The 26,980-nt window shown below is 46.8% G+C and overlaps 2 protein-coding genes and 1 pseudogene across 2 annotated transcripts; 1 reads left to right on the top strand and 2 right to left on the bottom strand.

Moving 5' to 3' along the window:
- Positions 1 to 363: 363 nt before the first annotated feature.
- On the top strand, positions 364 to 2,593 carry LOC120695822. The gene is made up of 2 exons (XM_039979056.1): positions 364 to 1,317; positions 2,230 to 2,593. The coding sequence occupies exons 1-2, from the start codon at positions 771 to 773 to the stop codon at positions 2,355 to 2,357; spliced, it is 675 nt and encodes a 224-aa protein (XP_039834990.1). The 5' UTR covers positions 364 to 770; the 3' UTR covers positions 2,358 to 2,593.
- A 5,570-nt stretch (positions 2,594 to 8,163) lies between these two features.
- On the bottom strand, positions 8,164 to 9,188 carry LOC120660207. The gene is made up of 2 exons (XM_039938626.1): positions 8,927 to 9,188; positions 8,164 to 8,827 (listed from the first exon to the last, which is right to left on the bottom strand). Exons 1-2 carry the CDS (start codon positions 9,009 to 9,011, stop codon positions 8,613 to 8,615), a joined length of 300 nt encoding a protein of 99 aa, XP_039794560.1. The 5' UTR covers positions 9,012 to 9,188; the 3' UTR covers positions 8,164 to 8,612.
- Positions 9,189 to 13,907: 4,719 nt separating this feature from the next.
- Positions 13,908 to 25,820, bottom strand: LOC120660202 (annotated as a pseudogene).
- Positions 25,821 to 26,980: the final 1,160 nt, after the last annotated feature.

The following is a 26,980-nucleotide window of genomic DNA, read 5'->3' as shown; positions in this document are numbered from 1 at the left end:
TCATGTATCTGATTTTAAAAGAGACGGGAGAGCAATTATGTTCGATTTTGTAGTTGAGAGAGGAAAACCAGATTTTTACGATAGTTGAGGGAGGTAAAAAAGCATTTTTTTTCCTTCGTAATACCCTAGCTCTTCGTGCAATGCCCCGGCGTCGACTTACCAACGAGCCCCCACGCATCATCCGCGTGGCGGAAGACACCATCCTCTTCAGCGTCATCCGGCCAGAGTTCTCGCCGGGCAAGTACGAGTACTTCGTCTACCGCCTCGGGGAGATTCCGACGCTTCAGCTGCCACCCCCCCCCCCCCCCCCCCCCCCCCCCCCCCCCGCTTGACAACTTCATAGACGAGGATGCAGGCCTCCTTGTCCACGGGGACGACAAGGAATTCTTCATGGTGGCCTCGTTGGTCTCCACAGACAAAGTCGACCTGCACGAGCTCCACCGCTTCGACTCCAGGACTGGGGTGTGGAGCCAGGTCGTGGTGCGATTGGTGGAGCCGCAGATCTCGTTCCCCTACAGGATCACCAGGAACTCGAGCCGGCTCGGCTACCATCTCACGTCCACCGTGATCACTATCGGAGGCGAAGGGGGGAGGATGGGCTGGGTCGATCTCTGGCGTGGCATCCTCATCTGCGACGTGCTCGACCCGGAGCCTGAGCTCCATGGCGTGCCCCTGCCGTTGCCCATGGACCTGCTGACATGCAACAATGGCCTGGGAACTGAAATAGGAGGCTACGCGAATCCCATCCGCGGGATTGCCGTCGACGGTCAATGCCTCAGGTTTGTTCATCTGGAAGCCACAATCTCCAAGACATAGTTATAGCAGCAACGACAGTGACCAAGAATGTAAAGCAACCTTCTTTTCTGAACCCGGCCGTGATGTCCGCTAACATGTCTGACTGGGTGATCCATACATGGAGCAACTCCAAGATGACTGCCTCCTGGAAGGACTGGATCCTGGACTGCAAGGCCAGAGCATCACAGGCTACGATCCCCAGCAAGGTCATGTCAAAGATGCTAAACTCGAGATTATTGCTGTCACCTGATGAAGAAGGAGCAAATCCAGTGCGAGCCTTGGGGAACCTCTGGGTGTCCCACCCAGCTCTCGGCACTGATGATGGTGTCGTTTACCTGCTGGCCAGACTCAAATTCGAGGACCCCAAGGCATTCATGATCGCTCTTGACACCAGGGAGAATACTCTTATAGGCTCAGCCAAGTTCGCCACTGAAAGGAAAGGCGGTGATGGCATCACGTATTTCCCAAGTAACATCTCAAAGTATATCGACCCAGAGGCTAGGATTCTTCCTATCTCCAAAGGTACGTACGCACGGCTCTAGTTAAGTATTGCAGCTGCAAATTAAATCCTGCTACAAGATATGGGTCTACAAAGATGAGATCTAAATTGATTAAATAGAATACCTGATCACTTAACCATGGCCTGTGTCGTCAGTCCACTGTATATTTCAGTTAGCTTGCATTGATTCGATATATGTGCCCATAATAGTTTCTTTTTCAGTTTTTATTTTCAGCTGCTTGGCTGTTGATAATATAATTTTCCACTGTAATTATTAGTTGCTTTGGTTTCTATATTGCAAGACTTGCGGGGGAAAAAGGGTAGCTAGATTGCTAGAAACATGACCAGGATCATCTCGCATCAGCTTGGAGCGAGGTTAATTAGTGGATATGGCCTTCGATCTAGGGGATTGGGGATTGGGGATTGGGTGTAGGTATAGTTAAAACGGGATTCGGTGTTGGTGGAGTTAAAACCAGCCTGTGGCACATTGCCAGACCGGTGAAATCCTTTATCCTTCACCCTGTGCACGCACCGGTGGATTTTTGCACCCGTACTCATCCCGGTGAGATTTGAGTTGGGTTAACATCCCTGTTAGTTAGATCAGTTATGGAGCACCTTGTATTTTAAACACCCATGGGTGATGAAACCGCAGCATAGTACCTGAACCTGCAGGCTGCAGGCACACTTTTATGTCCGCATCCGTGAGTGGAATTTTACACCTACTAGCGTGGGTTCTGTTGCCATCCCTACTTAGATCCTTTTGTTGGTGTTTTGCTACAAATTAAAATGGGGGCATTGAAAGTTTTTCCATTTTTATTATAACGTAAATAGTCGACCAAGAGTTTTACTAGCAGATGCGATGAGGCCAAGGTAAAGCATAAGAAGTATCATCGAGTATTAAACTATTTATGCTGTCTCACTGGACCCTGTTACAGGTCTTGAAGATAACTACGTGGAGTCAATCGACAATGAAGGCACTGAATCTGTTGAGTTTCCGACCGAAAAGATAGCTTTCTCTGGCATCGAGTTTGGTGACGATGATGATGCATCAGTTGATAGCTAGAGGTAAAATGTGAGCTCGTTTGTAATAAAGTCCAGGTCTCTACAGTGCTCGATCTGGTGATGCATCAGTTGGTAGCTAGAGGTGAACGCGACCAACTAAAATACTGAAACCAACTGGCGTCGATGGCGAGTGGCTTTGCTTTGTCTATAGGTGAAGTGAACTGAAGTGAAGCTACTATATATTTATGCTCTGCTGCGTGTATCAGTGTAAGTAGGGATGGTTGATCATAGTGATCTCTTCAGGATCTAACTTAATCCTTATATATTTTTACCGTAAAAATTGTACAAGATTAGATACCGGGCTCTTAGATTATCTAGTTAGGCTAAATTTTAAAGCCTTTTACCACCCCCTAAGGGCTAGTTTGGAAACTCAATTTCGAGGGTGATCAATATAATCTATGGGTATATCCTTTGAATAAGACATTTAGTTTTCGATTGGGGGTTTTCTTTCCCTGGTTTAGCTTCCCCATCCAAATTAGACCTAAGCGTACGCGCCTTTCAATCTTTCGCTTCTTCAAATGTGTGTGTACAAGATAGAAGATACACCTTCCACCTTCGATTTAAAGGACGACATTACATGCATGGTTCTTTGGATTTGTACGTTATGTACATCGATCTCATGCATACAGCCCTCTCAATCTTGTGTCGTCCGCGGGAGAGTAGTACTACATACATACCGATATATAAATAAGACCGGTCATATCTACCCTAACTATCCTTGTTAATCTCTTCTCCTTATTTAAATCGGAGATTCTATCCTAAAGGGCTAATCAGATATACGATGTATATGTATAAAGAGAGCTGTCATCCTTTCCAAAAAAAAATTCGGTTCTTTTGTGATGCGCAACATGCTGTGGTGTTGGCCTAGATGATTGGCACTAAGATAGGACTAGGTTTACTAGCTCACTAGTAATAATGATTGTGATGTAAACAAGTTAAAGTATACTTACTGGCGAAAGAGTTAAAATATATTCAAATTCTATATATTATGGTGTATAAATAAAAACGCTATTTTCCTAATCCCTTCATCCTAAACACTATAAGTCATTTTAGTTTGTTTTAAGTTAAGCTTCTCGATCTATGTTTGATCAAGTTTAGAGAGAAAATCCATAAATATCTACAATATGAAGAAACTAGGTTCACTAGATAGACTACAATAGGTATCCATCTATATTTTTCATATAATTAGTAAAAATTAGATGAATTTTCTTGACAACAAAGATAAAAGAAACTATAATTTAACAGATAGAGTGTTAACTAGGAACATATATGACTATCAATTGCTTGACGGTGCAGATAGGCTAGTATACTAGTAATTTGGATGTATTTATTAGCTACCAGTCAATCGTACAGATGGAGGACCGGAGTATGTATCTACTGGATCATCAGTACGTAGGTACAAAGGGAGGAAGGGATAGTATAGCACGGCGTACCTGTACGGTATGTAACGGTACTTGGCAGGCTTCGGGATAACAAGCAAGCAAGAAGCCATTCTTACTAGCTTAGGGCTTATTTGTAAGGTTATTGTAGCTTCGGCTTCATCTATTTTGCACAAAACTGAGAGACCATAGTATGAAGTTATTTTGTAAGCTAGGGTAAAAATGTAATGAACCGGAAGCTAGGTAAAACTATATTTTTTTTTCGATTTCATAGTCGGAGACGCATTACATTGAATAAATTACATACATGTGTTTGTTGCCCGATCGGCATGTGGCAGTTGATGCTGCAATGCGACATACGTGTGTGTACGTGTACGTAGTCAATTAATTTAATGTAATAATTCCACATCAAAATGATATTAAGGGTTGGCCGTAACACGAAGTGACGCGCATGCTGCATTACTAGCTAGCACAGTGACAGTCCGGGCCTGGAGCAGCAGTAGAATCCCTGTAGCGTCATTGCAAAATCCTCAAAGTAGCTAGTATGATGGGGCAATCGGAGTCGGAGGGGGAATTCATGGAGGCCACATGGTGGTTGGTCCACGCCTAATCGGAGCCGGAGGAGCTAGCTCTGCCGTTTCATGGCACTGCTTCTCAATTTGACTTTGTTCGGGGCCGGAATAAAAAGTATAACAAGACTTACGATAGATATAAGAAGAGATTACAATTTATTTCAGGATGGAAACTATTTTGTTGCAATTAGTTCATGATCAAAAATAAATTATGGTATCTTATTATATTTATTATTTTACCTATTATTCCTGGTGCGGAGTAAATTCTGTACAACCGAAAAGGCCTTAGATGAATGTATATCACGTGCATACGCCAAAACTATCTAAGGTTGTACACTAGAATAATGAGAGCTCTCGGTATGATCTCAGATTGTTAAAATTTTAGAGTCTGTTTGGGAGCACTTCGCTCCCAAAAATTTAGCTCCACTCCACAAACTCCATTCCACCTTTCAGCTCCACTCCAATAATTTTTCTCCATTATTTTTTGCTGCACTCCACTCTACCAATTCATACGGGCCCAAATTGTCATAGACTGGGCCACAAACTCTTTAACTCCTGTGTGCAGCGCTGCAACCTGGGCGGGTATGCCTGCGAGGGAGGGGCTCGTCGGAGGCGGGAAATTTAAAGGAAGACAGCGACACCGCCTCAGGTCTCGGCGGCGGTAGGGAAGGAAGGTGGCAGCGCCGCCTGCAGTCTCGGCGGCGCCGGGGGAATGGCGGCGCCAGCGGGCTCAACAGAGTTGAGGAAGGGCAGCGGCGACCTCCATGAATGGGAGCCCAAGGGCGGAGGCGGCGCGACCTCCGGGTGTGGAAGTCCGAGGGCGAGAGGGCAGTGGGATCCCGACAAGCGGCGCGACCTTTGTGGTAGGCAGCGGGATCCCCGATGACGGAGGGAGGCAGGGCCACGGCGGCGCGACCTTCAGGGGCGGGAGCCCGAGGGCGGCGCCGCGCGACCTCCAAGGGCGGGACCTTCAAGGGCGACTGGGGCGAGACCTCCCGAGGGCACCGGCGGCGCAACCTCCAGCAGCAGGACCTATAGGGCAGCGGCGGCGGCGGCGGGACCTCTGGCGCATGGTGCTCGACGGGAGCGATGGAGGAGACCGAAGGGGGGAAAAAGAAGAGCTCGAATCGTTATTTTTCACTTACCAGTGGCATGGTGGGTAATTTTCTTCAACTCCACCCATTCAGGTAATTGTGTTTGGACATTTTTGTTTCTGGAGTAGAGCTGAAATTATTGGAGTGGCCCAGACAGGGCCTTAGATCCATTTAGTGCAACAAAAAATAAATATAATGTCCATAAATTTTTTTTGATATTACACAGTACAACTAAGACACTCACAATACACGCACACTCACACCCCTATGAACACACGTACGCAAACTCTACCCCTATGAGCATCTTCGAAGACTGAGCCGACAATTCTTCAAGATTGACGAAATCACCACAGGCGCTTCGCTGTCGACGGGAATGTCGCCTACCACTCAATGCACAACGCCGTTAAATCCCAAAATATTCGCTCTCATGGGGAGTCGAACTCAGAACATCAGGTGCTACCGAGGCACTTGTAACCACTAGACTACAGGCCCTTTCGCTAATGTCCATAAATTTTAATAAAAAATTAGAGTAAATTACACTCACCATACAACAACTTGTCAGGTGGGTGCAAATTGATCCAACAACTTGTAAAATGCTCAATTTAGTGTAATAACTTGATAGGTGGGTGCAGATCGGTCCAACAACTTGTAAAATACTCGGTTTAATGTGATAACTTGGCAAATACGTGCATTCGCAGTCCAAATATTGCATAGCAATGTAACTAACGCAAGGTCTCAATAAAAAGTATATTCACATTAGGACAAATTATTAAGTATTATTTGACCATTGATTTTTGCGTTGCACCTGCGTGACAATGTATTTGATCAAGATAAAAATCTTCAGTGTTTAGAAATTAATGTTATGTCTTTACATTAATTATTTTTGTATAGTGATTTAATTTTGCTTAAAACTATTTAATTTGTACATAGTTGAAAAACTACAACTGGATCACCAACAATAATTTCAATTTATAAAATTTAAGAATTATTAATATTCATCTACTTTGCTTAATATGTTGCTTTTTAATTGTGGTTAAATAATATATTATTTTTAATGTTTGGATCTGATGTCAGCAAATACGTTATCGTATAATGTTTGGACTGTGAATGCACTAATTTATCAAATTATTGCACTAAATTAAGCATTTTCTAAGTTGTTGGATCAATCTGCATCGACCTGTCAAGTTATTGTACTAAATTGAGCACTTTACAAGTTGTTAGACCAATTTGCACCCACCTGCTAAGTTGTTGTATGGTGTATGCAATTTACTCAAAAATCGCAATTCGTATTTAACCATAGCAACGCGCAGCATTAATTCCGCTACTCCAATACAATAAATTCACCAGTATTCTTTGGCAAAAAAAAAAGTCCGTCAGTATTCGTAATGATCACTCCAGTTTTTTTTTTTTCCCAGAAAGAACCAGTCAATTCATTCACCCTACGACTAAGATCCGGTCGGACTTGGTTCCACAGGCCGTGCGTGGCGGCCCACTAGTTCCAGAACCAGCATGAACGAAAAAAGAAGGGCCTTATTTGTCGGGGTCACGTACGACCCATATGTTTTATTTGGGCCTTCCTGGTTGGGCTTCTCTCTTCTCCAATGTTCCGTTCCCATCACTCGCGTCACGTCGAGCAGAGCAATCACAACCGTACCTGCTGCCTGGTTGCCGACGGCACACGGCGGCCGGGGCGTCTCCGACGATCCTCTCCGGCCCCGTGATCGATCAGTATCTTGATGATTGTATTAATTAACTGTCCATGCATTAACCTTGATAACAACTGCTGACACCGCCGGCAGTGCAGTATTACTTCTGAAAGCTTCTTTTCTTTCTACTCCTACTACTAATGTATAAGCACTGGCTGCTTCGAAGCTGTCTGTCTGTCTGTCTGTCTGTCTGTCTGTCTGTCTCTCCAACTTATCTTTTCATTTTTGGGCCGATGCGGAAAACTGACAACAATCATGTGCTTGCTTTAAGCAAGCAATGCTTTGCTTGATCAACTACCCCCCATCCATGTAAAACCCATGGTGTATTCTTTCTCATTCTATTCCTGCGGGCTGCGGCTACCCACAGCTCTAGCTGCTGGGTCGGTCGGTCAGAATAGTGATGCTGATGCATCAGGTTAGCAGCTAATTACTCACGGCATCAGTTTGGTCAATCTGCCGATCAGACATACGACCATCACAAACGACACGGGTAAGACAACAACAAAAACAGATACAGATAGATCCTAGATGATGTGCTCCGCGGCTACTGAGCAGCGTGCAGTCCCTGTCTGTCTTTTTTTTTTCTTTTTCGAAACGAGCCCCAGTCCCTGCTGTCCATCCAATGTCCGGGTTGAGTTTTTGCAGGGTCGGCAAGCGATCGATCCGCCGCACTGGTTTCGCACTGGTTTCAGAGTATTCGAGACGGGAGACCTGAAATTTTGATAGACCAGGTTCATCGTCACTCCATCAGAAAACCGCCTCCCAATCCTCTCCCTCTGTCCGTCAAACGCTTAGAACAACAATACGGTTTTCAACACCTGATGTGACACGGATACGATTTTTATTCTGTTTCCTAATACTGACGGCCAGCCATGCGTCTAGAGTTGTCCATGATCAAATATAGAGTATCTTGTGTTCTCGGTCAGAGCCTACAGGGCAGCTTCAACACAGGCACGTCAGTCACAAACTCTGAATTCTCTATCAAGGACTGCCCTGATGTCATCGTGAATTTGAAACAACACATGGAAACATACAGACACGGCAGAGGAACTGATGGAAGAAGCACAGCTCGGATGAACAAGCCGGACAAATCAGCAGAGACAGGAACAAAATTGGCTGGCTTTTGCACACTACTACTCCTAGTAGCAGCAGACATGGACCAAAATTTAAATTACAGCAGCCGGTTTCGTTTGTATGTACAACTCTGACATGACTGATACAAACACGCGCATCTCTGACTGAACTCTACTGCCCTGCATCCATAGACTGGTTTGGAACGCGGGGATCGATCTGTGCCTCATGTGAAACGAAATCCCAAAATCGTTTCGGCCCCCTCCCTCCGATGGCGGCGCTTGATTGATTGCTCGCTCGATTCATCAACTGTTTTTCAAATCAAGAATGCAGCAGCAGAAGAAACAGAGGACCCATCTCTGTCTGAATCCGAGTAGCAGAGCATCCAACCCACCCTGCTCGGAGTCGGAGTCGGAGTCGGAGTCGGAGTCGGATCAGAGCGCGCAGCAGTAGGAGGCCAGGCGGCTCCAGGCGACGGCGGCTTTCCTCCCCACCCTGCCCCTGCCCCGCCGCGAGCTCTTCCCGGCGGCGGCCATGGCTCCTCCTCCTCTGCCCCTCGTGGCGTTGCTGCTGGTGCTGAGCATCTCCCACATGACGTGCACGTCGCTGTACTCGCACGTGCTCACCTCCTTCCGCAGCCGGCCCAGACCTGCAGCCACCGCGCCCACATCCATGTCAGCCTCGCCGTCGGATGGGGATCCCCGATGGCCCATCGGCGCGTAGCTGGACGACGACGACGACGACTTACCGGTGGCCCGCCGGAGGCGGAGGCGCGCGCTGAGGCCGCGCCACACCCGCTTCACCGGCACCGCCGCGCGGCCCAGGCACGACATCCTCTGCTCCGATCCTATCGCGTTCTGCTGACCTCCTCTGCTCGACCGACCTCGCCGGAGCTGGCACGGCCCTCCCTGCCTCGTCTGTAAGTCGACGCCGGCGAGGAGAAGAGAGGATCAGAGGAGCGAGTCGTTGAAGAAGAGCTCTCAGCCTATCTTCTGGCATTGGGCCTCCCCTTTTTTATAGGCCGGTGAGATGGAAATGGCTCGACGACCAGAGAGAGAGAGAGATGCGCGTGACGGACAGAGATGGAAGCCGCGACGGCGCCCGTTGCCTGCCTCGGCGGCCGCCCGCTCTCCGATGTGGACGCGGCGGGTGGCGGCGAGCGCGCACGTGTATGGACAAGGCGCCGCGACGTCGGGCTCGCTTCGTCGCGGCTTCCCCCGGCGCACGGCACAAGCGGACCTGGCCAAACTCACAGGCAGGGGCCGTGATCCCGGCATCTTTTCCTTCTGTCCAGGGGTTTCTCCTTTTTCTTTTCCCTTTTCCTCGTGTCCTCTAGTAGTGTCCAAATCTCCTTTTGATTTTTGTTACCATTTTTATTTGGTTTTCATAAGTGCAATCTATATTTTGGATTTCAATTTTGAAATGAAGATGATTGTTTTTCGGCTGACAGTGACACCAAGGCGCACACATGCATGCACTAGTCACATCACTTGTGAGTGAAAAAGAAGCAGAAGAAGTTGATTTCGTTAATATTTTTTCACCGCCCCCTTAAACCTGAAAAGGACACACACATATTAGGCAACCAAAGGCAATGGGTGCTACGACGACATTGAACCGTGGTGCTACGACGACATGGCGGCATAAATAATAGTCCCAAAAATCAATACATTGAAATCCGAGGGCAAATGTTCGTCAAACTCCAAAAAATCAACCAGCGTGTTAGCCAATTTGATCTGTAATTGACAAAGGATAAAACAAAATTAAATTCGAGAGCGTATCGGCTGGGATTCCGAATATCTCTCATACAGATGTACCAGCAAACTCTGCCGATACAGAAGACGACAAAAGAATATTGAATGCAAGTGTGTGGTAAACGAACGCGTCGGCAGGATCAGCCGATGCGGAAAACGACAAGATCAGCTTGGGGTAGCCGATTGCACGTGTATAATAAGATCTAAGATACGAATGCGTAACTCAGATGATACAAACTTGAAACAGATCTAAATCGGTTTTTAAGATAACAATGTGTTATTATAAAACCTAAAGCCGATCTAATATGCTTCTAAGCGGATAAATGTGATAATGGCCAAAAATATAGAAAAAACCTACAAATCTAGCCGATATCGATAAATTGTGAATAAATCTAGACGAGAAAACAGTGATGCGCCCGAGATCAAAGGCCAGATAAACTCGATAACTTTTAAATAGATTTGAACGAAGCCACATTAATACGCCCGGTAGCTAAAGCTCAAATATACTCGGTAAAACGAAAACTCACCAGCAAATCAAGTCGCTCGAATGTGAGGCGTCCTTGATCAATTTGAAAGAACTCGTCGAAAAGAAAAGAAGAAAGGCGAAATTGCCGAAAAAGTGCAAAGTAATTGTAAAGTGTTTGTTGTATTGGATGCGTGTCAAATTTTTTTGTCCCGCACAACTGATATTTATAATCGACGCTAACAAGTTCTAGCCGATTACGACATGCATATTACTTGACTAAAAAGAAAAGACTTTCTAAAAAATAAACTACTTAAATATTATAACCGAATCATCAGAATTCTTGTAGGGCTTGGATTTTCTTTTCTCCTCCTGATTCATCGGCAACACCTTCAATCGGCCGATCACCAAACCGCGTGGATCAGCATCTTCATGGAATATTCCTTCTGGCTCATCGGTTGCACTTCATCGGCCGGTTCTGATCCTGTGCACCTTCATGGAATATTCACCTTCCTTGACACGTGTCAAAAAACGGTATCAACATAGTCCTGATTAAAAAAAGAAAGGTGTGAAACTTATTAGCATCATTAAAGATTCTAACTTGAAGATTTTTGCCACTTGGTTACCGACCTTTGCTTTGGCATGCTTCACTCGGTCGGACGCACCTCTTCGGTTTACATTTGATAGTCAAATATACATTGTCGGCTCGCTATCCGCGTTTACATCTCACTGACAGTGTGCAAATCCTCAAGTGCGTAGTACGTCTTCGAGGAAGCAATAACTCAATCAACTCAGTGAGACCGAGGAGCAAGGGGGAAAAATATAAGAATCGGAGTAAATTAGTGTGCACGTCATAGGCACGTAGTTATCTTATCTATACGGTCAGATAACAGTTGTTACGCTGACATCGAGAAAATATAGCGTATATTTTCTGACAAGGACTCTTTCTTTTACTATACTAGGTGAAAGCAAAGCGCAAGCTGATGCTGACCGTTTGTTCTGTTCTGACCGGAAATATAATCAGAGCCGCCGACGGCTGCAGTTTTCAGCAGCAAACAACGTAGTAACACACTGCTTGGAGTTGCTAGTCGCCAAAGATTTATTTTTTACACCTCAATTTGATTGCTGGATCTCCATCTATCTACCAGTCCAAATCAATCAACGGAGGACTGGACTCGTGGTTGCTGAAAACTAGTACTCCTAGCTGGCGGCAAGTACTACTAAGTCACTTCCATTCCATCAATCCATGCCATGATGGAACCCATCTTCATCAGGCGATGCAGTCAGCTTCGTTCAAGCCCCATAAACAGGACTAATTTGCGCCTGATTACTATCCAGCTAACTGATTGATTATTTTCCGGCTAAGACGGCAGCTCGCCGGCACGTTTCACGTGCATGGATGCCCGTTTCTTTTCTTTCATTTTTTTTTCTTTTCATTTTCTTCTCTAACGCCTTTAAATTTTAAAGTATTGAATATTCAATAAACTAGTACTAGTCCGTATTTTATTTGTTTATGTATAGCCGTATAGGTTGATGGCCATCCTGCCCTTGTCAGTTTTTGCAGAGGATGGTGGACCAAATTAGATCCGGCCAAACCTGACCTGCGTGTCCCGGGATTATCATTGATCGCAATCTGCGAGACCATACAGGAGGGGGAAAAACAGGAAAAAGGTGACGAGGCACACGTGAGGAAAATAATTAAAAATTTACAACAATCCGTGCATCACATGTTCTTTAGTCTTTCTTTACCTAGGCCCAGATCGATCATCACGATGACGCGGTTACAGAAACAGCGTCAGCAGTCTGAAAATGTTTTTGTTTCGCAATAAAAAAAGTCTGAAAATGAAGCGTTCAGACGCGAGCGGCTCCAATATCATTCCTGAGTCTGCTCCTCCATGGATCTCCCTCCATCGCAGGACAGGAGGACGAAGGCAGCAGCAGCAGCTGCAGCATCGGATAAGAAACAAGACCCCTCTCATTGATTCTTAGCCCTTGCCCCTTTTTTCTGTCATCAGGATAGAAAAGGGGACAGAGAAAAAGAACATGCTCCTCCTGGCTCTTTATTCTTTCTTGCACCCGTCGGTTAATTTGTTGCATTCCACTTGGCGATGCCATCTCACTTTCAAGCTAGGAACTGGTGGTGCTCACACTCACTCACGGCCGGTACGTGAAGGCGGCCAGCCTTTACCTTTCAATCTTCTTCTCGACAGAATGTGCATGTCAACTTCCATTCTTGCCGGTTCAGTATGACATACTCTCACAGATTGTATTGGCGGCAGTTGGATCCTTCTCATCCAACAGTAACTAGTTAACACTTATTAGCCACAGATTGCCAGTGCCTAGCTGCCGAGAGAGAGAGAGAGAGAGAGAGAGAGAGAGAGAGAGAGAGAGAGAGAGAGAGAGAGAGGGAGGCCACACCAGTCACACCCCACTGAATGACAAAGCAGAGGATGATTAAGCTTCGTCAGATGATCTCTGTTTCTTTCTTTCTTTCTCTGCAATGACGTTCGCAATGTTCAGTTTCAGCACGCGTAACTGTGCTTCTGAAAGTGCCTTGTGGCCCACTGCTCGCCGAAATCCTTGGCTGCCAATTGTTCGTCTACTCTCTAAAGCTGCTGCCTGCCTCCGATCACATTCACACTCACTCCAACTTTTTCACCATGTACTATATGGGATTTTTTTCTTCTCATTTTGCCTTGAAGTGGCATGTACATGGAATCATCGCCATCCTAAAAGAAGAACTCGTAGCCACTAATCCAGCCGCTGCATCAGGTGCCACGGAAAGGTTAATAAAGCACACCACATTAGTATTAGTAGGTCGGACGTCAGTGTCTGTTGGAGATGAGGCCGCCTGTTTAGGTTTAGCACGGACACCTGTGTTAATTAGCGCATCTATCGCATGGTTTGTTCCAGAAAAACTTAGCAGTTGGTCATGCGTACCATGAGCCCATGACAATGTGCAATTTTATAGCAGCATGACCAGTCTGAAGTAAAGGTAGGTGTTGGCCTCATCTGCATCGCTTGTACGAAAGAAATAATAATATGTAGAAGCAGCTCTTTGGTTTCGTCTTTGTGGTCAGTCTGCGTGTCTGTGTTCATTTGTTTTAATTTTTCTTCTCGTCTTATTTCAGGGACGACGATCGATCTATCTGCCTGACTGTATATAAGGCCTCGTTTAGTTCGCGAATTTTTTTTGGGTTTTGACACTGTAGCACTTTTGTTGTTATTTAGTAATTAATATTTAATTATGGATTAAATAGGCTTAAAAGATTCGTCTCATGCTAATCAGTTAGACTGTATCATTAGTTATTTTTTTCAACTACATTTAGTGCTCCAATGCTCCATGTATGTGTCCAAAAATTCGATGTGACGAGTACTGTAGAATTTCTTTTGGAACTAAATAGGGCCTAAGCCTCGCTCAAAACTGCTGTGCACGACAACTACTTGAGCTTCAAAACTATCAACAAACCGCGTTCCTGGCTGATAATTTTTTTGTAGATTAATTGTCAGGAAGATATTCAGTAGCAGTATGTCATTATCACTACAGCCCTGTTGCCAGCTTTACAATCTGTTTACAGGACCTTTATTTCTGTGTCATGTTGAATTGTCGCGACCGTATATGTTGCCAGCAGCTATAGTCTGTATGCATTTAGAGTTCCCAGTAGGTAGAGATTTAAATAATTTTTCATGTTCTTCTACTCTCATTTGTTTCCTGTAAACAGGCCTGAAGAAACTGGGTGGGTTGCATTACAAATTAGTCAGTTCAGTTGAGCACGGCGCAGTTGCGGCGGATGTTCCCCTGTTGGGCCCCGTCTTGACCCCGACGCGGCCGAGCGGTGATGGCGGTTTTTTCTTTTTTATATTGAAAAAAATTAAAATTTCAAAAATATATGTCTATTTTGAAATATTTCAAAAATATACCCCGGTCGCCCTCCCATAGGGTGACAGGCCCAAAGTGTAATTTTTTTTCTTTAAATTTGCAACGAAGTCCCTGGAGAAAAAAAGGGGGGGCCTGTCGCCCACCCCTCGGGCGACAGGGGCCTGTCGCCCGTTTGGGGGGCGACAGGCCCCTGGGCCTTTATTTTTTTTCCAAGACCTATTTTGAGCTATTCGAGCGTGTATTCGTTATCATCGTCGGCAGGATCTCGGCCGCTGACTCCTACCGCACCTAACTTGTCCTTCATTAAATCACGGGAAAAAATCGCAAGAACTTCCCTTATTTCACGAGCATTATGGAACCCACAAACATAATAAGTTCACATCAATAGTATCTATAGAAACAAATGACAAGTAACCTACCACAATCATAAACATCGGATACAAATAAGCGGTCCACATCTATCTCATTACAAATAAACATCAGAGATACAAACATCAGATACATCTAACCACCCCTAGGGCGTCGGACCCTCTTAGCCCTCTGCTGGGCACGGACATGGCCCTCGGAGTAGGTGAGAACATCCGGAGACCTCACCTGTCGCTCAGGACGCGCAAAGGGGCTGCGGTGTCTGCTGCTGAGAGATCCCAAGTGGTGCTCCTCCTAGCTGTGAATACCCCAAGACATCGGGGTCACCTTGCGCGGCAGGCTCTTCTGGACTCAAGCTGTCGAAGTCGTCTAAGGTGAATGTCTCGTTATCTGGTCGAAAGGAGGAAGAAGAAGGTCCGGCGCTCGCATGGGGGTAGAATCCTACGCAAAAAATGTGGATGTTAGCGTACGCTCGTATATTTTGTCATGCCATGTAGAAACCGAAATACGAAATATAAACTAACCTGTGTAGGCCGGTATCTGTGGCCCCGGTACCATCCCTGGATACGGTCCGCCAACTGGTGCTGTCCCTCTAAACATTCCAGTATGGCCGAACGCAGTAGCTGGATCGTATCCTGTATGTGATATTAGTAAATATGTAGGAACACTTGATGTAATTTTAAAGAGATATGTACGTTACCTGCACTTGGGAAGAACTGCGACGTCGGCCCGTGCATGGTCGACGGACACGGGAATGACGACGAGGCCTGAGACGACCCGTGGCTGTCTTCGTACTGCACACGGCTTCCGAAGTTGTGCACTACCTGACGCAACTGATCACACTGCCTCGACCATGCCTCTGTCTGCTCAAACTGGGTCATTGGGGATCCGGCACGTACCCTCGTCAAGTAAGTCGAGCAGTCCGTCTCCATCATGTTGCAAAGGCGAAGCTGCATCAATTCAGTAAAGGTACAGTTACAAACACATGAATTATCTTATGAATATGATTATATATATATATATGCAAATATGATCAAGAGACTCACCGCGCCGGCTAGTGCCTCCACGTGGTGCCGGCCATAGCCATCCTGAGGCCTCGCCTGGTGTGGCTGCGGGTGAGTGTCAACAAAAACCAGACGAGCTCGAGTCCGGGGTAAGTACCAAGTGAGGTAAGCCCTAAAGGAGCTGTCTGTGTGTGGTCCTGTTCCCATTGGTCCACCCACGGCTGGATATTGGTGAGCCAATCATCAGAGCACGGCAAGCCACTCCATGACAACCTACAAAGTGGACCACGAAGAATCGTTAGATTCGACACGAATGTATGAGCCAAGTTCATTCATAATTACCTGTGGTCCTGGCGACTGACACACTCCAACGCGGCGGGCACCGGAAACTTCTGGCGCTGCCCAAACTGTCTCCTGACTCTCCAGGGGCAATATGCCTCCACCGCGATGTCATAAACCAGGACGGCGGAAGTAAGCCACAGGCTCGCATTCGCGGAGCAGTGCGAAGACAGGCCTGCTGGTGCACGGGTAGCCACAGCCTCTGGGCTGTAAGGCTCCCAGACAACGTCCTCGGGCGTCAGCATGTCGAGCTCCGAAACAAACTCAGGATATGCGCGTCTAACCCGCGTATGTGCCCAGGACCTCTGCATTCCGAATAAGTGAAATTAAAAGTGTGCTAATACATCATGTAACAATGAATAACAAAATTAGATTTATTGCGAACGTACCTGACGCCAGATCCAGATAGTTCCCATAGTGGGCCTCTCGTCCTTCTCGTCGCCGTACATGCCCCCGTGGTAAGGCTCGTGGCTGACAAAGGGCCGACCAACGGCAAGCCTCTCGTACGACCAAAGCTGTAGCAGTAGTGGGCACCCTGACAGAATAGCGTTCCCTTGTGTCTTCATGCAGCCGTCACAGAGTCCACGGTAAGTGGCTGCAAGTACCGCCTCACCCCAGCTGTAGGGCGGTACGTCCTCGTCCCCATCCGCAATCTCCCGTGCATACGGAAGGAGAATCCTATCGACCGAGTTGCCATGAGTGTTGTTGAACATGATGTAACCAAACAACCAAAGTAGGTACGCCTCCAGCGATCTGGTCACACTGTACTCGTCGGCATCCGCAGCCAACAGGGCAGGCTGCAAAACAATTAAGATTAATGGTTTCAACTATCAATTGAACATGTGAATTGTAACAATTAAATTTATATATGGAATGAATACGTACTGTAAACTGTAGGAACCAGGTCTTCGAAGGACCTGCTGCTCGCGGGTGCGGGTTGATCGGACCTGCTTCTTCCACACGGTCAACCAGGGCAAAACGGGCCTCCAGCTCATCCTTCCATGAGGCCGCTACCACACGCGGACCTACAGCCTCCCCGACGATAGGGAGGCCGAGGAGGTAGGCCACGTCCTGCAGCGTAGGAGTCATCTCCCCACACGGGAGGTGGAACATGTGTGTCTCCGGCCTCCATCTGTCAACGAGCGCCGTCAGGAGGGATCGGTCGAGCTGAATAGGCCCAACCTCGACAAGACGGCTCAGAGTCAGTAGGCCGGCCTCACGTAACCTGCAAAAAAACAAAAAATGTCGAAACAAAGGAATACCGGCGAATACATAAGTGATAAACAATAATATTTCATTACATACCGGTCACACCAATCGTGGTGTATAGAGATCGCCTCGCCGGGTGGACGAGGACGTAGCACCTCTAGGGCTCGGTGCTCAACAGCTGCAAAGTAAGACCTGTGGCTCGAGTCGATCACTGGGTCTAGCAAGGAGTCCATCTCCATACCTGCATTCAAAAATATATGAGAACACATAGGTAAATATATATTTCATACAAACTGGACACATAAATACAATAATACTTCATTACATACCTGCCATATTTCATTACTACATCTTACAAATAATAAAATACAATTGTGGATCATGACACCGAATGCCTTCCACGAGCAATTCTCGCCGATGCTCGTCTGAACGTAGGAGGTGCTCCATCTCTGGGATTTCCGGAAGGACCGATGTCAGCAGTATCGTGAAGTGCATTCTGAGGACACTTATTGTAGTTGTGACTCAATGCTCCATATTGGCTGCAATGCTTTTGTGCCTTGCTTGCTTCCGACTCGTCCATACCATTCCGAATACGACGTGTCTGACGGCGGCCTTTGCCTTTTTTAGTGGCTGGATCAGGAATAAACATCTTATTCTCATTATCCTGAGTGAAAGGCCCAACAATTCCAATCCCGTATACCTCATGTCCCCATGTGGATACAGCTGCTTCCTTGCTGAAGTACGGTGAAACAAATAGTCCTGGCTGTAACGCAGACTCTGCACATGCCGCAATGAGATGGGAGCATGGCATATGCAATAACTTAGGCTTCATGCAGGAGCAGAAGGCTTTGCCATCAACTGTAATCAAACTCTCCTGTACCACCCTATCTCTACGGATACCACGACCACTTCTATCCTTGCATAGAACCTCAAATCTATGCTCCATTGTACCTGTGGATATGACGCGACGCAGTTTGGCCTTTTCAATCTTCTCTTGCATATATTGTGTCACTCTTTTGCAAAACTGAATTAGGGGGTTGATGATGTTTATGCTTGCAGCCGTGTAACGCTCTTTGAAATACTTCATGCACCCATACATGATGAACTCAACAATCCCCACAAGTGGAAAGGCACGACAAGAACGCATAACCATATTGAAACACTCTGCATGGTTCGTTGTCTGAATATCATACCGTATTCCGTTGGTATCATAAAGGAATGACCATTTCTCTTTAGGTGCACCTCGAATCCAGTGTGAAAATGGCTTCTCAATTGAATCCCTAGCCTCTGCAGCCTGACTCGTGCCTGCTCCTGATGCCCATACCTTCACTAGCTCTGCAATCAACTGATCAAGCATCTGCCATAATGCATTGAATTTTCTCTGTTGATTTTGGGTGCACAACCTCTTAAACAGGTTCTTAAGATCCTTGTTCTTGAAGTGTTCATAGAAGTTTGCACCCATATGCCTAATGCACCACCTGTTTTGGACATCAGGCCATAATGGAGGCGTTGTCGCAGTTCCACGTTGCAATTTCAGTATTGATTGCAGGATACCTGCATGCCTATCACTAATAAGGCACACATCTGGACGTGCAGCAACAACATGAATCTTCACTCGTTCAAGGAACCAATACCAACTGTCTATGTTCTCATTCTCAACAAATGCAAATGCGAGCGGAACAATTTGGTTGTTGCAATCTACACCGATTGCGGTGAGTATCTGACCTTTATACCTTCTAGTCAAAAATGTGCCATCAATGCAGATCACCGGAAGACAAAACTAAAATGCTCTAACACAAGCACCTATGCAAAAGAAGGCTCGTTGCATAATTTTTTGTCCCCTAGTCACGGCTGGTACAAGGTATGTGTCATAAAAGCTTTCAGGATTTCTATCAGCAACCTGGGATAACATACGAGGTAGGTTATCATATGATGCCTCGTATGTGCCGAACCGCATCTCGAACACCCTTTGTTTAGCCCGCCATGCCTTCAAATAACTGATGGTGTACTGGTAAGTCTGCTCAATGTGTCGAACAATCATTTTTGGCTCATAATTTAGGTTGTCCATAATAAACCCATACATTTGCTTTGCAACAAAGTCGCATGATATATTGCGATGCGAGGGAAGAACTTCTGACAGTAAACAAGTGTGCTCTGTGACAATGGAACATTTCCAGTTTAACTTCCATTTTCCCTTGAATGCATGTACTCGCCATGGACATCCAGCATTCGCACACTTCACCTCATATTCTTTACTGCCAGACTTTACGACTCTGAATTCTCGTTTCAATGAGATTGCCCATAGTCTCACAGCATCTTTTACGGCTTCAATGTTTGGATATGCTGCACCTTGCACTACCTCATTCCCTCTGTACTCCCACTCCTGATTTCGTACATCTTCTGCGACATGACTGCCAAAACCATGCTCTTTCCACTCTTTTGGCAATGAGTACTGCTCGTCATCAGATGAGTCCTCATATTCTTCCATCTCTATTGCGGTTTGGTCTTCTGCCTCCATCTCGTCCACAATGCAATGTATCCTTTCTCCCTCATCAGCAAGGCCCTGTGGTCCCATGTTTTGGTTCTCTGTCTCTCTGACTCATCTTGCTCAACATAATTGGTCTCTCTTCGAATACTCAGAGTTCCTTGATCTGCACAATGTTGGATTTCATTTTGTGTCTTCTCCTGAATTTGAACAAGAATGGCCAGAGGCCACCCACGCTCTAGAGCTGCTTGCATGTACTTCTGCCAGTCATCAGTGCTGTGTATCATCATTAATTCCCATAATTCACTTTCTACCTCCCAATTAACAAGAGACTGGACAGTGATCACATGTGTCAACGGATCAACATGTAACCCACGCTGCAGCCACTTACATATGGAACCAAAACTCCTTTCCAGAGGTTTATCTATGCCGCTAGATGTGTGCTTAAAGGCAGAAAGATCTACTCCATTTGGCCCATACATAACATTGTATTCACCATAAAATACTTGAAACTGCATCTTGCTCGACATATCTGTATATCACATAATACTTATCGAGTTATACTCTTTACTTCACTACCTTATTCAATAATCCGTAAAAACTAAGTATGAAATTCAACTACAACGTATAAGTATTCATAACTACGTGATGACACTCAAATTCTATACTGCATATGCCAAATTCTATTATAAATCATAATTAATTTATAAACACGTCTCTAATAGTACTGCAATTGTAATAATAAATGCGTAGAACTAATTTTCTAAACTAATTTACTACTACGTAACTACAAACTAAAGTATCATTGAACTCCTACTTAAATGGTTCTACTATAGCACTAATTAAATTAAATTACTCACCCCTACTTAAATTACTCATATTTAAATACGTAGTACTTAAATCTAACAATATATAAACTAAATGTACTAACCTGCAGATCACAAGTGCTGAATCCGGTAGGACTTCGCCGCTTTCCTTCTCCTCACTCCTCTCTTTTTTTCTGGATTTTTGGTGGAATTTTCGGGCTCAAATGAGGAGGGAAAGGGAGGGCTGGAGCTTTTATAGGGGGATACCCCGGTCGCCCGCAGGGGGGGGGGGCGACAGGCCCCCTGCCGCGCCCGTGGGCTGGGCCCAGCGGCGGTCGCCCGTGGGCTGGGCGACAGGCCCCTGTCGCCCGTTGGGGGGGGGCGACAGAGCTTTTTTTTCTTTTTTTTTCCAGGGACCTCATTGCGAATTTGAAAAAAAAAATTTACACTTAAGGCCTGTCGCCTTATAGGGGGGCGACGGGGGGTATTTTTGAAATATTTCAAAACAGACATATATTTTTGAAATTTTTATTTTTAAAAAATATAAAAAAGAAAAAACCGCTTGGTGATGGCCGCGACGAAGGCCCGGTCGAACGCTGCGGCGCTCCGGGCCCAGGTGTCGACGGTGGGCCTGGACCTGGGGTCGGTGTGGAGCACCTGGTCGGAGGCGAGCAGGCCCTTGCCGGCCTGCAGGTTCCGGAAGTACTGGTTGTCGAAGGCCACCGGCGTGACGGGGTCCATGGCGACGGCGGCCCTGGGGTCGACGTTGGCCGGGCACTCCGCCTGCAGCCGCGCCGCGTAGCCCCTGTCCAGCGTCGGGTCCGGCGCCGACGGGCCCCGGAGCCGCCCGGAGAAGGTGCCGCAGTGCGCGAGCCCCACCGTGTGGCCCGCTGCAAATGCAAATGCAAAATCATCATCGCAAGATAGCAGCAAGGTAGCGACAGGCCATGGCAGATTGGCAGGCACATGTGTGGTTTTGTCTCGATCGGGCTCTTTAATTTGGTAGCTAGCTTGGAGATGATCGGGTGCGTTGTACGGTAGCGGCGCTAGGTTCCAGAACAGGAAAGGGAAGTACGAGCTGGATTGGGACGATTGCCTTGCATTGGATTGGATCATGTGCAGGCCGCTGTTGGATTTGGCGGCGGCGAGAGGTAGTGGCCACGGACCACGGTTGCTTGCATTTGCATTGTGGTTGCCTAACTGCCAAGCACAAGCAACAGTTGATAGATAGTGGAAAGGTAGCTTCTTTTTTAATTTCAATTTCCTCAAAGTGCTGCGCTTCTCATCAGAGCCAACTGAACAATGATGATTGACAGCGGCCTGCATCATCACTAACCAGAGCCCGTTGCCTTGGCTTGTGTGATGATTAAAATTAAAAATAAAACAACATTTTTCTCATAATTTTAAAATTTTCGCAACATTTATTTTTCTCCACAGAGAATTTAGTAAAAATATAAAAAAAATGATGGGTTGTTTTTATAAAATTTAGCGAAAATGATTTGTTGTTGTGCATCCATGCTGCCTTGCATTTGTTTTATTGTTTGTGGTTCAATTTTGAATTCAAATCTTTGAATTTGAATTTGAATTTGAATTGAATTGTTTGAATCTTTTTCTTGGAAAAAAATGGAAACCTCTCTCTCCTTCCCCATTTTGGCCCAGCCCAAATTCCCTCTCCTTTCTCCCTCTTTTCTTTTTCTTTCTGCGGGCCCAGCTCCACTTTCCCGGCCCAAACTGCAGCCCGGCCTGCTTCGCCACCCTTCCCCCCCTCCTCTCTCTGCCGCGCGGGGCCCGCCCGTCGGGGGGCGTATCCTTCCTCCCGACCGACCCAGACTCGGCACGAGTCCGACCGGCCAGGGCGCGCACCGCCCCGCCCCCTCCCTTGGCGCGCACGCCAAGACTCGCGGCCGCCCCTATTTATAGCCCCGTACCGCCCCCTTGGACCCCCCCTCTAGACCCTCTTCGAGCCGCAGCCGCCCCAGTTCGCGCAAACCCTAGCCGCCGCCATTGATCGGAGCTCGGGTTCACGTTGCGCCGCCACTCCGCCGCTCCTCCTCGACAAGTTCACCGATCCGTAGTTCCGCGTTGAGGTGGGAATTCTCTTCGACCCGTTCTCTCCCTCTCTCTCGCTCTTTTCCGCCCGGAACCGCTCGCCGGAGCTCCGCCGCGTCTGCTCGTCGCCGCGCGCCTTGCTCCGCTCGCCTAGGTCCTGCGCAGGTGCCCTAGATGGCTTCGCCGTATCGCGCACGTGCTCCCCAACATAAGCTCGAGCCGAAACCCTGCCCGGACGGCCGTTTTGGCCTACGCCTCGCCGCCGGCAGCTCGCCTCGAGCCTCCCTGGCCGTCCGATCTAAAATCGACGGGCGAGATTAGATCCAAAACTGAGTCAATGTCCCGGATACCGGTCAACCCTAGACGTTTTGCAAAAAGACCCCTCTGTATTCTCAAAATCAACCCGCCGTCCTGCTCTGTTCAAAAATAATTCCGTTTAAGTCCTTTATTTTCTGATTTAGCCCCTGCCTTTTCCTCAAATCGAACCCGCAGTCCGAGACCCCTAGTTTTGCATACTGACCCCTGAAGATTAGGTTTAATTATGTTTAGGTCCCTGGTTTCTTCAAATCTAGCCCCTGGAAGTTCAAAACTCTCACAAACAAGCTCCTGGTGCACTGTTTTAGCCATATCTTTCACGTTTTAACTCCGTTTTCATCGATTCTCGTGCTCACATGATCCTTGCAACGTGTGCGATAGCTTTATGATCTTGTTATCCTCCGTGAGCATAGTTTTCTATGTTTTGCAAATCTTTTCAGTTAGTGCTTAACCCTTTGGTTAATCGCGACTAAATCCCTACTCATTGTTTATCCCATAGTTTCCACGTCCTAGCTCCGTTTTCCGTGTTTCTTGCGCCTTCGTAACCATAGCAACGAGCCCTATCCTTTAGTACGTTCTATTAAAGCCTTTCTTTTGTTCTGGTGTATTGTTCTTAGTTGTACTTGTTGTTTGCTTTGTATGTTTGCTCGATGATTGCTCCGAGTAGAAGGATCGCTGTTTGAAGATTGAAGATCAAGAGTTCCAGATGAGCAAAAGCTGAAGAGCAGTAAGAGTAGTTTATCGTTGGAGAAAGGCAAGTGACCCTAACCATACTTCTGTCTATGCTTTATTTAAAAGAATATATGTTTAATTGGAACATGGAGAACCACCCAAGAAAACAGTACAACCACAATACTATATGGCTTTGGTCTTGGCTGATTAATTAGAGACTCTAGCTTGTGACAATCTTACCGAAAGGGCAAGAGAGGATGCATCGACGGGGTATAGCTCGGTCCTCTTGGGGCAATTGGTATTGTTTAATGGTCCTTTGGCAAGGTACCACCTCATTAGGACAGTGTTATGACCGCTTTGACTTGAATCCTTAGCGGATTGTCATAGGTTAGGGAATCTTTGTAAAGGCCTCGTAGCGTCCATATGCAATCACACCTCGGAAGTGTGGTATTGTGCCTAGCTAGCACATTTGCGTGGTTGGGTTCAAAGTTCTTCGGAACTTTTACGCGAATTGTGGTGAAAGTGTACAACCTCTGCAGAGTTAAAACTAACCGGTTAGCCGTGCTCACGGTCAAGAGCGGCTTGGACCCTCACATGATTAATAAACTTAAAGGTGGATATAAATCACATTCTGGTTATTTCTTGTGGTCTTGCTGAGTACCAACCATAAGTGTACTCACCCTTGCTTACTGCTGCTCAGAAAGGAAAGTTGCTGTGAAGTCTTTTGAAGATGTTGCTGAGTTCTAGGCATGCGCAACCCCCAGTCGATTGTCTGTGAAGTTTGAAGCCTTCGTTTCCAGGATAAGCTGTAAACTCTGATAGTCTTTTATTCGTTGTAATTCTCTTTTACGTGATACTGTTACTGATTATTCACTTATGATGTCTCTATATGTATGAAAATCGATCCTGGCATACATATAGCTATGCATTCGGTTTTGTCCTTAAAACTGGGTATGACAGCTTGCAAGACGGGGTTGGAATTAATTTTATAGCTATCGTCGCTTGTTGTTACCGTACGTACCGGAGAGGGCGATCATGTCGGCCTGCGAGAGCCCGTTGGCGGCGAAGATCTTGTTCAGCTGGTCCAGATTAAAGAAGGGCGCCGGCAGCTTCCTGTCCACGCTGCTCTTCCTCGAGCTCAGCCCGTCCAGCCGCCCCAGCTCCACCGCGTACGAAGCAAGGTTTTAAATATCCTGCTAAGTTCCTTAGCGGTTACCTTTTCAAAGGCTAAGAAAAGGCTATATCCGGCTATAGCCTTAGCTAACCCATTTAGCTGTTTTGCAAATCAAGTTCACAGTTTCAGAATATTCAGTACATCATCAATTCATCATGTAGAGAAACAACATAGGACTTCAACTTCATTCTTTCACAAATCTAACACAAAGTTCAGATGATGCAACAACCATAAGTCTAACACAAACGACAGACCAACGAAGAAATGAGTTCACAGTTTCACACAAACAAACTGAAAGCATAAATATGAAGTTGATACACATCAGTGGCATCTGATCATTTCTACCTGTCTAATCATCACCAGCAGATTTAGCTGATTTAGCTGGCTAAGAGATGGTAATTTAGCTGATTTAGCTGGCTATAGCGGGTTATTAGCAGGCTATCCTGCTTAGCGCCAAATGGACCTTCTCCTAACATTTATGCTCCCAAAAGACTAAATCCGGCTATTGCGGCAGCTATAGCCGGTTATTTAAAACCTTGGTACAAGGCCCGCCGGCCTGGTCGATCGATCCACGGATGATGCATTAGCAAACTATACTGTCAGGCCGCCGCAGCTTATTGGATAATTTGCTCGGTTCCGGTTCAGGCAGCTTAATTACCAGGGCTATGGCGTCTCTGGTGGCCATGGCGAGGATGTCGGCGCACGACACCTTGTTCCGGCACTGCAGCACGGCGTCGACGGCCGCCTTGGCCCTGTTGACGGTGTCGAAGCCGTCGCCGGCCAGGGACAGGTTGTTGGGATGGTCCTTCTCCGCGGTGTTGTTCCCCGTCGACGCCACCATCACCGACGCGTCGCAGCCCTCGACGAAGCAGTCGTGGAAGAAGAGCCGCACGGTGGCGCCGATGGCGGTGCCGGTCTGCTGGACCTTCCTCGCCACGACGCCGCGCACGATGGACTCCACGCCGGCGTAGTAGTTGCGCCGGAGTGGCTGCGCCGCGCACGTCGGGGCGCTGCCCGCCGCGGCCAGCGCAAGCGCCGCCACGAGCGCGGCCGCAAGCCTCATGCTGCCGGTCCCCATACTGCTCGACCTGATCAGCTTCGCTAGCTTCTAGCTGGTGCGCGGCGTGTGTTGCCCGTCGTCGCAAACAAACAAAGGACGTGCAGCTATATGTACTAGTACGCTTTAATTGGTTGCCTAAAACCAAAAGAAATAATGAAGTCCTAAAACTTTAAATGAAGTCCTAAAACTTAAATGATACTTTTTTGATGGGCTAAAATTAATTTTTAGCTAGGCTTAAACATTTATTATCTTGCTAAAATTAGGCATGTGTTGTTTGGATAAAGAACTAATAAATTGTTGCCAATGGTCTAACAACTAGTAAGAGGGTTTGCTAATAAATAGTTAGCTCACATTTTAGCAACATATTTGGATCAGCTAGTGCTAATGTATAGCCGGCTAAAAATTAGCAATGGAATCCAAACACCCTCTAGGTGCTGGAAAAAAAGGGCTTGTAATGCTGCCCTTTGGTGTGAAGCTAGGGGGAAGTGATGGCTACGATACGACGGGTCACAATGGTATTGGTGTGCTACATGGGACAAGATAAGGTCGCTAACCGTGCTGATATATTTTTTTCGAAGATTTTAAATAGGGGGCTAAACAATTTCGCAGCCAATGGGTACAAAAAGCTATAAAGAAAATTATTTCATTTATCAGCATATAAAAACTATGAAAATTTTCAATTAATTATGTGCACATAATGTATGGAAGCAAAGGAAAATTTTTAATTAATTTTGCGTACGCGTGTTATTAATGTGTGAGTGTACATGCGTTATGACTTTCTAAATTGTATCGGAGTAAAATTCACAGGCGGCCCTTGAACTTGGCCAGTGTCATCCCGGTCCTTGTACTTAAAAAATGACCATCTACGTACAATAACTCGGCTTAGGCTGCGACACGCGTCCGAGCGGCCCCAGCGCGGACCCGCGCGCCTCCGTGGCATGCCACGCTGGAATACCATTTCGCAAAAAAAAAACCCGCCCCATTTCTTATCCTTCTCTCCCTTCTTTCTCTCCGCTCGCTCAATTATGGACTTGTGCCAGAGCTAGTACAGTCACTAAGTGCCACCAAATGGTCCGCTAGGGTGTGTGTGCGCACGTACATGCATGGTGAAGGCCCGGCTGAACGCCTCGCTGCTCTGGGCCCAGGCAGCAGCACCTGGTCCAACGCCGCCTGGGCCAGGCTCGCGTTCAGCGCCGGGTCCGGCCCGGATCCGCCCAGCGAGCGCGCCG

This window comes from Panicum virgatum, chromosome 2K (genome assembly GCF_016808335.1).
Source record: "Panicum virgatum strain AP13 chromosome 2K, P.virgatum_v5, whole genome shotgun sequence".
Classification (NCBI taxonomy): Eukaryota; Viridiplantae; Streptophyta; class Magnoliopsida; order Poales; family Poaceae; genus Panicum; species Panicum virgatum.
The sequence above is the reverse complement of the archived record's forward strand: the minus strand, read 5'-3'. Positions and strand labels throughout refer to the sequence as shown.

What these genes read in the sequence shown, in the direction of transcription:
- LOC120660207 (XM_039938626.1), bottom strand. Translation starts at nt 9,011, where the DNA reads ATGTCGTGCCTGGGCCGCGCGGCGGTGCCGGTGAAGCGGGTGTGGCGC. An exon ending in CCGCCTCCGGCGGGCCACCG is followed by an intron (nt 8,828 to 8,926) that starts GTAAGTCGTCGT and finishes CGGTGGCTGCAG; the next exon opens with GTCTGGGCCGGCTGCGGAAG.
- LOC120695822 (XM_039979056.1), top strand. Translation starts at nt 771, where the DNA reads ATGCCTCAGGTTTGTTCATCTGGAAGCCACAATCTCCAAGACATAGTT. An exon ending in GATTCTTCCTATCTCCAAAG is followed by an intron (nt 1,318 to 2,229) that starts GTACGTACGCAC and finishes ACCCTGTTACAG; the next exon opens with GTCTTGAAGATAACTACGTG.